At 36.9% G+C, this 11,254-nt stretch overlaps 2 protein-coding genes and 1 non-coding gene across 3 annotated transcripts; all 3 read left to right on the top strand.

The window, feature by feature from the left end:
- LOC141597844 (small nucleolar RNA R71) lies at positions 1-107 on the top strand. Its single transcript, XR_012523058.1, has one exon. It is a non-coding gene; the product is annotated as a small nucleolar RNA R71 (small nucleolar RNA).
- An 8,273-nt stretch (positions 108-8,380) lies between these two features.
- Positions 8,381-9,454, top strand: LOC141595628 (MLP-like protein 34). Its single transcript, XM_074415590.1, has 2 exons — positions 8,381-8,661; positions 8,961-9,454. The coding sequence occupies exons 1-2, from the start codon at positions 8,457-8,459 to the stop codon at positions 9,236-9,238; spliced, it is 483 nt and encodes a 160-aa protein (XP_074271691.1). The 5' UTR covers positions 8,381-8,456; the 3' UTR covers positions 9,239-9,454.
- Positions 9,455-9,754: 300 nt separating this feature from the next.
- Positions 9,755-10,873, top strand: LOC141595587 (MLP-like protein 34). Its single transcript, XM_074415554.1, has 2 exons — positions 9,755-10,049; positions 10,596-10,873. Exons 1-2 carry the CDS (start codon positions 9,755-9,757, stop codon positions 10,871-10,873), a joined length of 573 nt encoding a protein of 190 aa, XP_074271655.1.
- Positions 10,874-11,254: the final 381 nt, after the last annotated feature.

Here is an 11,254-nt window from a genome sequence, read left to right as displayed (position 1 = left end):
ATGCCATGGTGAGGGCATAACCGTTGGAGTTTCTTATACCGCTCCCATGCCTCATATAAGGTCTCATCCTCTTCTTGAGTAAAGCTTTGTAGTTCACTCTTTACTTTCGCCGTTCTTGAGGGTGGGAAATACTTGTTCAAAAATGCCGAAGCCAACTCATCCCATGTCTTGAAGGAATGCGGGTCACAATTCTTTAACCAATCCTTGGCCGAACCCCTAAGTGAACAGGGGAACAACCTAAGGCGTACCGCATCATTGGAGACCCCATTCGACTTGTACATATCACAATTTTCAAGGAAGTCATTTAGATGATAATTTGGGTTCTCCAAGGGACCTCCTCCAAATTGGTTGTCTTGAACAAGGTTGAGCAAGACATTCTTGATCTCAAAGTTATTAGCTTGAATTCTTGGCCTTTGGATGCTTGGATTGACTATGTGCTTAGGAGCCATAGTCTCTCTTATCGAAACCGGATCACCCATAATGTTAGGTTCTTCAACTAATACTCCAAAAGGATTTTCAAACTCTTCGGTAGTTTCTTGTTGATCACTTTCTTCTATCGGTGGCGTATCTAGAAAACCCCTTCTTCTTAGAGAATTAAGCCTTCTTGCCGTGGCTTCAATTTCAAGATCAATAGGATAGGTTGGTTGACCTCTTCTTTGTCGCCTACTCATGCAAAAGACCTAAGCACTTGAAAGAAAGGATTAATAACAAAGGACTTAGTCTAAACTAGAACAAAAGCGATTAATATCTAGCCGTACTCCCCGGCAACGGCGCCAAAAATTTGATGGTATCAAGTAATACCTCGCAAGTGCATGATTTTATCGTTGTACACTTTAGAGGGTCGATCCCACAAGGAGTAGGTGGACTACTAATCGTTCTAATTCACGAGCTTAGCTAAGTAGAAATAAAATAGAGAGGTTGTAACGAACTAGCACTAAATTAGCAAATTAAAAGGCTACAAACTAGACAAGCAAAGAACAAGCTAAAGGATTAAGAATAGATCAAATAATAGGAAAGGCTAGAACTCGGTTCTCCAACGAATATACGTAATTCCACATGCTAATTCTCTCGGCTGATCAAAAGGGGTAGAAAGGTAAGGGGGAGATGGCTCTAATTCGCCTAGAACCTCCCTCTTGGGTTCGCAATAGGACACTAGTTATCCCAACTAACCCCCCTCTCGGGTTCGAAAGTCGGTACCCCTAACTCAACACCCAACAACCCCGAAAACATGCATTTTTCCAAGGTAGCCTAGTATTTGGTCAAGGTCATTAAGCCCTCATCATATTCCGGGTTATCCCACTCCTCCTCTCGGAGGTCGATTTCAAACGCTAGTCTAGAGGCACCCTCCATCGGTTCTCCCTTTCGGTCTCAACCTTAGTTGGTGACAAGGTCGAATTCCGGGTATCCAATTCACAACCAAACCAACTCTCGTTGGTGGACAAGGGTCACAAGTCGACACTACCCAAAAATCAAACCTTAAACATGTAATTCCTCTAAACTACCCTCACCAATTTCCCCCAACAAATTAGCCTTAATGAGAATTAATTAGTGAAATTACCCATACCGGGTCAAACCGAGTCCTAGAAGAAGACTACTCACTAATCATGTTTCTAAAAGCAAGATAAACAATAAAGATGGAGTCTTTAAGCATAAACATAGTGGGAGGATGAGTTCTACTTCTAAACATGCAACAATTCAACAATAATGATGAAGAAAGATAATTTAAACTAATAATGAGGATGATTAAACTAAAAGACACAATCTTTAACAAAAACAACTCAAAGATCCAATCTGTAACTCAAGTAAATCAAAGACTAAATCTTTGGGTGAAAATAACAAGGATGAACAAAGGAAAGATGAACTAGAGTGAAAACAACAACAATCAAACAAAAAGGAAGTAACTTTAACCACAAGCAAGGTAAATATTCAAAAATAAGGGAAGTATAAACTAAGGAAGTATGAAATTAACAACTAAAGCAAAGAAATAAATATGAGAAAAGGAAATATACCAACAAAGAAGAAAGGAAATAACTTGATTGAATTGATTTCTTCACAAAACTAAGAACAAGGTGAGATCCAATGTTCTTCCCAATTTTCTCTACCTAACCAATTTTTGATCCAAAAACAAGTGTTATCAAAGTTGTTCTTACAAGGTTGCCCATTTTCTATATATATCATGGGCTTAAAAACATCAAAATACAAACAATTCTCAAAAACAGCCCGTTTACTATTCCCAGCCGGTGTATCGATACACCGCCCGCCCCTTAGTTACACCGGCTGGAGGAAAGTTACACCGCCCACTCACAAAGTTACACCGGCTGGCCAAAATTACATTGCTCCTGATCACAATGCACAGACTAGGGGAAGGAGATACACCGACAAGGCTAAATGAGATACACCGACTACCCATGATTTGCACCGCGCCTGATCACAATACACTGGCTAGGGGAAGGAGATACACCGACAAGGCTAATCTTGATCCTTGGTTACCAAATGTTGATCGGTTTTGCATGGGGAAGCGTGCAACACTACAAAAAGCTTAGCAAATAATCCGGTGAGACTTATTTAGGCAAATTAATCATAAACTCGAGTAATTATCAATTAAATGCACCAAAATTAGGACTAAAGCAAGGATTTTTGACAAGAATGAAGGGGCGATAACGTAGTTATCACAGCCCATCCCCGCTCATCAACGAGCGACTAATAATCCCTGTCCCTGAATGTGCACATCCCCTCCCATGGCGGGTTCCACGGAGGGCGAACTAGGGTGTGAAGCCACTCCCGCAAGTTACTCCACCACAATCACACACACACAACATTACAGCTGTCACAACACCACAACTGTCACAACACAACCACACCAACACCGTCATCACAACACCCATCCTCCGATGATCAGCAGATAACAACAATTGTAAGACAAGCACAGTCTTAAATCAATTAACAGTAACTGAGTAGGAAAACCCTACCTTTTCGCAATCCGCTTACGCTGCAATCAACCATACAAATGCATAACAAATACCACATCATCACCTACAATAACAATTACATAATTCCAATTACCACATGCCAAAACGCTTTTCCCCCAAATCACAAATTAGACAAAACCCTAAAAGACAAATTAATGGAACTTACGAAATTAGAAGCTTACCGACACAATCGACGCAAGGAAAGATGAACTAGACTCACGAATGATCCACGCAAATGAGAGTGAGATTTGGAGAGGATTAGAGTTACGTTGTGTAGTTTAGGTTTTGTAAAATGAATAGAAACTGTAAAATGCGTCTTAATATAACTCCAATCCTTTCTAAATCAACCGCGGAAAATATTACCCGTCAGACCGGATACTCGGTCGAGTATAAAGTATACTCGGCCGAGTACCCTTTACTCGGTCGAGTTTTCAGCATACTCGGCCGAGTGTTCCTGGGCAGTAGCCAAACAGGCTACACGACACACTCTACTCGTCCGAGTAGGCCATACTCGGTCGAGTACCAGCCTATAAAATCCGTAGTATTACAGACCCGATCTATAAGAAGTTAACCACTCAACTCTTTATCCCCCATGCACTCTCTTTCTCAAGTGAAAGCCTAATCAAGCATGCCTCTCCTACCATTGGTCCCAAATATGGCGAGAGAACCCCAAGTACCCACAAAAACTTGAAAGGCCATTCCTCTCTTACTTTGACAAGATATGCTAGCCACTTGGATCAAGTCATCAAAAACACCCAAGAGGTAGTGCCAAGATGGGTAGGAGGACCTTTGACAAGCATCGTTGGATGAGGAGGTGGGCGTGATTTGTAATGAAGTGGCCATGGTTATACATTTGCTTGTTTGAAGCTTATGCCCAAGCTTTTGATCGTTTGTTAAGAGCATTGAGTAACATGGACAACATCAATGAAAATGGCAATTTGAAATGAGTTTGGTGGAGTCCTCCCTCAAACCACCATTTGTAAAATATCATATCCTTTGACTTTGCATTGCATTTATTTAGTATAATTTGCATTAGTTGCTTGAGTTTTGCATGAGAGCAAGTGAGGGAGGGTCACTAATTGTGTTTAAAGTGTGTAGAATGCGAAAATAAAGTCGGGCTGGTTCCTAGTAAATTCGCGCGAGTAGTGAAAGCTCTTGATACAAACATGAGTAAGCATTGGGGTATGGTTGACGTCCATCACTATCCATCTTTGGGCACAAATAGGAATTTGCACCATCCGGATGAGACGATTGGTCGAATTTATTGGGTTAAGCCTAGGAAGGCTGGATAAAACGACCTAAGAAGGTCGAGTAATGAAAACTGACAATTGTCTCATATAAACTATTCCCTAACCTTGTTCAAGTTTTACCCTAGGTAACACTAGACTTAGTCTAAGTGTATTTCCCCAGCGGAGTCGCCAAACTGTGGATATGGCCACCCGCGTAGCGCGTACGCGCGCGTTGGTTTCGAAGCGGCGACACTTCTCCCACGGAACACCGGCGCAACCAAAGCACGTCATGGGCCGTTACCGATTTGAAAGGCATTGAAACCAGTGAAAGGTTTGACAAGCTTGCATTTATGGAGTCGTTACCAATTTTCATGGAAAATTGAAACCGTTCGAATACTTCACGTCATGTCAAGACATAAAGTAGTGACATGAACACTAAGAAACTCGTTACCCTTAGCATTATATGTATACAATGACTCTCGTGATGCCAATGAACATGGGTGTTCACAGAAATCTTGAGTAAGGGGTGAGGGTACGTATTAGGAAGTGATACGAATTTGTATAACATTGATGAGCTTGTTGTGGATGTCGATACGGACAGTCCTACGGAGTGTTCAAATACTGGTTCAAGTGATAGTCCAAGGACTCAATTGACGCCACGTCAAGCTAGTTGGATTAAACACAAGCCCATTTACATTTTATTAAATTTTATTTTATAAGTTTGTAATGTGTGGAATAAGCTTAAACTTTCAGCAGCATTTAAGAGTAAATAATGGCCTATTAATCTCAGCAACTACGAGGCTTTAAGTCTAGTTAGTAGCGGGTTTAATGTCTAATAAGTGTGGCACTTATTTAGACCTTTTAAATGCTTATTTCGGTTATGTTGGGCGTGTGATTGGGCTATATAAGGCCTAGTTGTATCTTCGCATTTGACATCCAAGAAAAAAGAATAATATTGAATAAGAAAATTGAAGTTGATGTTTTATTGTGTTTGCAAGTTTTGTTAACATAGGATCGACGCGTTTTCGTTTCGAATTTGTGTAATGTTTGACGCGTTTCAAGCATTAACCCGAGTTATAATCAACAGATCTTGATTATAGTTCACCATTGGTTGAGTTATAGGTGTAGCTCAAGCAAATATCTCATTGGTTCGATTTATTCACATAATTCGAAACAAATATCCTTGTTACTTTGTTTTCGTTTACAAATAAAAATCTACACAGACAGTCTCAAAGACTGTTACTTTTGATCAGATTCATTCAAGAATCGATATTCAGACAGTACCAGCGGCTGTTCAGTTTCATTGGTTTCTGCTTCACCTATACGAGTTCCTTTCTTTTGAATCCAACTCGTATCAGGAAGCTCTTTTATTCGAACACCTAATCGCGCCCGCCTCGATAGCGGCCTCTACTAATGACCAGGGAAGTTATTTATACTCGATATGTTGTCAATTGTACTGCATGCTATGCAACAAACTTGTTTTGAACCTAGCATGTGAATATATACTATGTGGGTTAACAAACAATTTAGCACTCAATTGGGGTCAAAGTTGGGATTTAGGTTGATTGCATGTGAATGTGCCAGATAAATAAATCATACAAAAGCAACCTGAAATAAATAAACAAATACAATTAATAAATAACAATTGATTACAATCAATTAAATTGAATTTACATCATAAATACGCTAAAAAAGGAGTTGAAAAGAAAATAAAATAAAAAGAAATATGAAAATATGAAAATATGTCGAATTAAGAGTGATAATATGAATAATAGTCGATTGGAAACCTAATTAGAAGCCTACATCAAAACGAGAAAGAGTCCAGAGGCAAAAACCAACCCAGAACAGGCGCTACAATTGGTGCGTCCTGTGGAAGAAACGCATCAACTGTTGCGGCTATTCTAGAGCTGAGTTCTGACTGTGAAAGTCAAACTCGCGGGTTAGTTATTGTTCGTTGGTCAAATTATGTCGATTATTGATATACAACTCGAATAGAAGTGACTAAGTCAGATTATGCATACTAATATCGTCACAAGAAAGATTAAAAGGAATTTAAACGAATTATACAACGATTTAAACAATTTACGATGTCGGATTTACAAAGATCGAAACTTTGAATGAATCTAAAGAAAGTAAAGATTGAAATTAACACTGGAAAACAGACTAAAAGCATGTATAAAGATGAAAAACAACGACTCGATATGGAAAAATCAAATTCTTTAAATCCGGGTTTGAATAAATAATGAAAACCCGCAAATATTGATAATAAGGGATTTATGTCGAAAAAAGATTTCATAAGATTAAGTAAAAACTAATTTGAAAATTATTAGACTTAATAAGGGGAAAAAACGAAGAAAAAAAAAATAAAAGACGAAAGGAACAAAACCCCGAGGAAGAAGAAGAAATGCAGCAACTGGAGGCAGATTCTATGGCCTTTCCAGAAGGCGATTCGATTCTTTCCCACGTCGTTTCTCTGCTGTTTCCGTCAAAGGGTTTTAAAAAGTGAATTTAAAAGATGATTTTAGAATACTTATGACATAAATTCTTACAAAAATTATAATACAAAAATAAAACAAGATTATAGTAGGATTTTACACACTCAGACAATTCGTTTTTTTTTTTTTCATGTTTTGTGGTTAGGCGGAAAATTCGTTTTCTAAGAATCAACTCATAAATTTTATTTTTTTATTTTAAAGAGGATCGACTTCATATCTTCTCTCTTTATCATGAAGATTGCACAGATTTCAAAAACATAAGCCATTCAAACCTATCTGGATTTTTTACGTGCTATCATTGATAATTATTTTTAAACCCTAATTTCATTAATTAAAATTAATTTAATCTCCCTAAGTTGGTACAAAGTATAACATAGTTAATAAAGTAAATAAATTAGAATAATTACTTGATCGACATGAGAATTAGCGTCCATGCTTTAGTAATCAATTGACGGATTTAGTTAACTTTGTGAGGAAGAGAATTAGAGAGTGTATGATTTTTAAGTTTTTTTGGGGGAAGAGCAAGGGTATGGAAAAATAATGGCAAAAAGTCCAGAAAAAGAGTATTGTTTGTCCATGAGAAAGCAACTAAGTAAATCTTCTATTATTGAAAATTTAGAAGCCATGGAATATTGAATGAAGTTCGCAAATTTATTGTTATATCTCCAATGTGAGTACAAAAGGATTAAAAGCGATAGAGTAATACAAAATGATGAAAGTTGATAAATGTACATGGAGAAAGCAAATAATTACAATGATTTAATACACTGCTTTAGGGTTGCATGGTGCATTATGGAGATTACACGTTAAACGTGATATTCATAATGAATGAATGTTTTTTTGGGTACAAATATTCATAACGAATGAATTTGCGAACATTTTCATTCAATATTCCATGGCTTCTAAATTTTCAATAATGAATTTGATTAATAATTTGATCACTCACACTCAATTTATTTCACTTGTTATTTAGTAGTTGGCCCCTCCCATTTCCTTGGTATTTGTGCCAAAACCAAAGGACAACAAATGACCGGGACGAGAGAGTAAACAAAGACTCCATCCGTTTCGGTTATTTGGGGTCGTTTGGTTGCCACTTAGAAAACATAGGCATTGGAAAATCCCATGATTTTTGTTTACATTTGGAGGAAATAATTACACGTAACCAGGACGGGGAGTAGAAAGGAAAACAAATTTGCTATAAACTAGCTGTCATATGTGATATATGCAAGTGATAATGGTCGAAATAATTTCAATTTCAATGATACATTGAATGTAATTAAAAGATACATAAAAGATATGATGATATATATTGATTTTGTTTTTGATGCAAATGGTATATATTGATTCTAGGCAATATTCTTTACAATATTTACGTCATTTTTTTATTTCAAAGGAGATCAACTTCATATCTTCTCTATTTATTACGAAGATTGAACAAATTTTAAAAACTTAAAACTATACTTTTTTAAAATTAAAACACATACGGATTAATAATTGGATACAAAAAAGTCGTCTACAATTCCATTACCCAATTAGCAACAAACAAATAATTCAAATATTCTACATCTATTTTTCTATATTACACACATAGAAGATGAGCCAAATAGTTTACAATATCTTCCAGTTCATCACGGCTATAAAAGGGAGGTCCATTTGGTAGAAAACTTCATCACAACAAAGCTATTTACATTCATTCGATATTGTGTTATATTATATAGTCATATATTTCTAAATTTTGAGCTTATTCTTAGTATTATTAAGCTATGGCAGCATCGGCAGGCCTTTTAAAGCGAACGTTAGTCGGAGAAGTTGAGATAAGAGAAGGTGCCGGTGATATATTCCATGACTTCCTTGCAAATAAGCCTCACCATCTTCCTAACGTTAACGGAGACCTTGTTCAAGCATGTGAATTGCATGAAGGTGCCTTTGGTACTCCTGGATCAACCATCGAGTGGACCTATACTGTTGGTAATCGATCTCCTAATATTCCGTAATATGTTTTCTATTATGTATGGTGTATGTATTAGCTTTTATATCGTTAAAATTCTTTTTATATCGTTTTTGACAAGGAGTACATTTAAGATCAATTTAACAACTTATGAATAGTTAACACTTATTAAGAGTGTAATGTCGTGACAATAGGTCACGGGTTCATCATATCCGCCTACCCCCTATATTGTATTGGTCTTACACCTCATTTGTATGTTTGTACTGTAATAATTATTGTATCATCATAAATTAATTATGATTATATTTATCACATATAGATGGAAAAAGGAAAACAATAAAGCAAAAACTGGAAGTGGTAGATGAAGAAAACAAGGTGATGAAGTTCAAGTGCATTGATGGAGAGCTAATGAAGGAGTATAACTATCTTATTGTCACTTTTGAAGCGGTTCCTGTGAGCAACGAAACAAGCAAAGTGATTTGGACATTTGAATATGAGAAGAAGGAGCCTGGTTTGCCAGAGCCAACTGCTGAAATGGATGCCCTTGTTACTTTAGCTAAAGAGATTGATGACCATCACCATGGCATTGGCAACTAGGCTCTCGTTCGAGTCTATATACTACGTACTCCCTCCATTCCAATCATTTATTTCATGTGTGTGCCTTTAAGATTTAATGTGATGGTTTATACCTCGACTGTTTCTGTTTGTGTTATGTGTTATGTGATGCTGTGTACCTCTGACTGTTTCTCAATAATGTAATTGTGTGTGTATTACGGTTCTTTTATGAAGAATGTAAGCAAGTATTATCTGAAGTTATAGTACATCTCTTCATCGTGATCTCCATAGCCTTCTCATAATAGTGATGAAGGGAGTAACGGACTGCTTCACCATCATACTCATTTATACTTGACGTACATATATCTAAAGACGGGTCAAATAACTTCAAAGTGGTGACATTTTTGACCCCACCATCCCACTTATTGCCTGTCATATATGGAATGTGGTATTGTATTTAGCCCGTCTTTAGTTATAGACGGATATGTGCGGTCTATAATGAAATTTTGTGTTATCTAATATAGGAGTTGTGCCATCATAAATTAACGTGAAATTATTATGATTATATATTTATCACATATAGATGGAAAAAGGAAAACAATAAAGCAAAAACTGGAAGTGGTAGATGAAGAAAACAAGGTGATGAAGTTCAAGTGCATTGATGGAGAGCTAATGAAGGAGTATAACTATCTTATTGTCACTTTTGAAGCGGTTCCTGTGAGCAACGAAACAAGCAAAGTGATTTGGACATTTGAATATGAGAAGAAGGAGCCTGGTTTGCCAGAGCCAACTGCTGAAATGGATGCCCTTGTTACTTTAGCTAAAGAGATTGATGACCATCACCATGGCATTGGCAACTAGGCTCTCGTTCGAGTCTATATACTACGTACTCCCTCCATTCCAATCATTTATTTCATGTGTGTGCCTTTAAGATTTAATGTGATGGTTTATACCTCGACTGTTTCTGTTTGTGTTATGTGTTATGTGATGCTGTGTACCTCTGACTGTTTCTCAATAATGTAATTGTGTGTGTATTACGGTTCTTTTATGAAGAATGTAAGCAAGTATTATCTGAAGTTATAGTACATCTCTTCATCGTGATCTCCATAGCCTTCTCATAATAGTGATGAAGGGAGTAACGGACTGCTTCACCATCATACTCATTTATACTTGACGTACATATATCTAAAGACGGGTCAAATAACTTCAAAGTGGTGACATTTTTGACCCCACCATCCCACTTATTGCCTGTCATATATGGAATGTGGTATTGTATTTAAATCTTTAGTTATAGACGGATATGTGCGGTCTATAATGAAATTTTGTGTTATCTAATATAGGAGTTGTGCCATCATAAATTAACGTGAAATTATTATGATTATATATTTATCACATATAGATGGAAAAAGGAAAACAATAAAGCAAAAACTCGAAGTGGTAGATGAAGAAAACAAGGTGATGAAGTTCAAGTGCATTGATGGAGAGCTAATGAAGGAGTATAACTATCTTATTGTCACTTTTGAAGCGGTTCCTGTGAGCAACGAAACAAGCAAAGTGATTTGGACATTTGAATATGAGAAGAAGGAGCCTGGTTTGCCAGAGCCAACTGCTGAAATGGATGCCCTTGTTACTTTAGCTAAAGAGATTGATGACCATCACCATGGCATTGGCAACTAGGCTCTCGTTCGAGTCTATATACTACGTACTCCCTCCATTCCAATCATTTATTTCATGTGTGTGCCTTTAAGATTTAATGTGATAGTTTATACCTTTCTGTTTGTGTTATGTGTTATGTGTTATGTGATGCTGTGTACCTCGACTGTTTCTGAATAATGTAATTGTGTGTGTATTACGGTTCTTTTATGAAGAATGTAAGCAAGTATTATCTGAAGTTATAGTACATCTCTTCATCGTGATCTCCATAGCCTTCTCATAATAGTGATGAAGGGAGTAACGGACTGCTTCACCATCATACTCATTTATACTTGACGTACATATATCTAAAGACGGGTCAAATAGCTTCAAAGTTGTGACATTTTTAACCCCACCATCCCACTT

This window comes from Silene latifolia, chromosome 8, assembly GCF_048544455.1.
Source record: "Silene latifolia isolate original U9 population chromosome 8, ASM4854445v1, whole genome shotgun sequence".
NCBI classification, from domain to species: Eukaryota; Viridiplantae; Streptophyta; class Magnoliopsida; order Caryophyllales; family Caryophyllaceae; genus Silene; species Silene latifolia.
The sequence above is the reverse complement of the archived record's forward strand: the minus strand, read 5'-3'. Positions and strand labels throughout refer to the sequence as shown.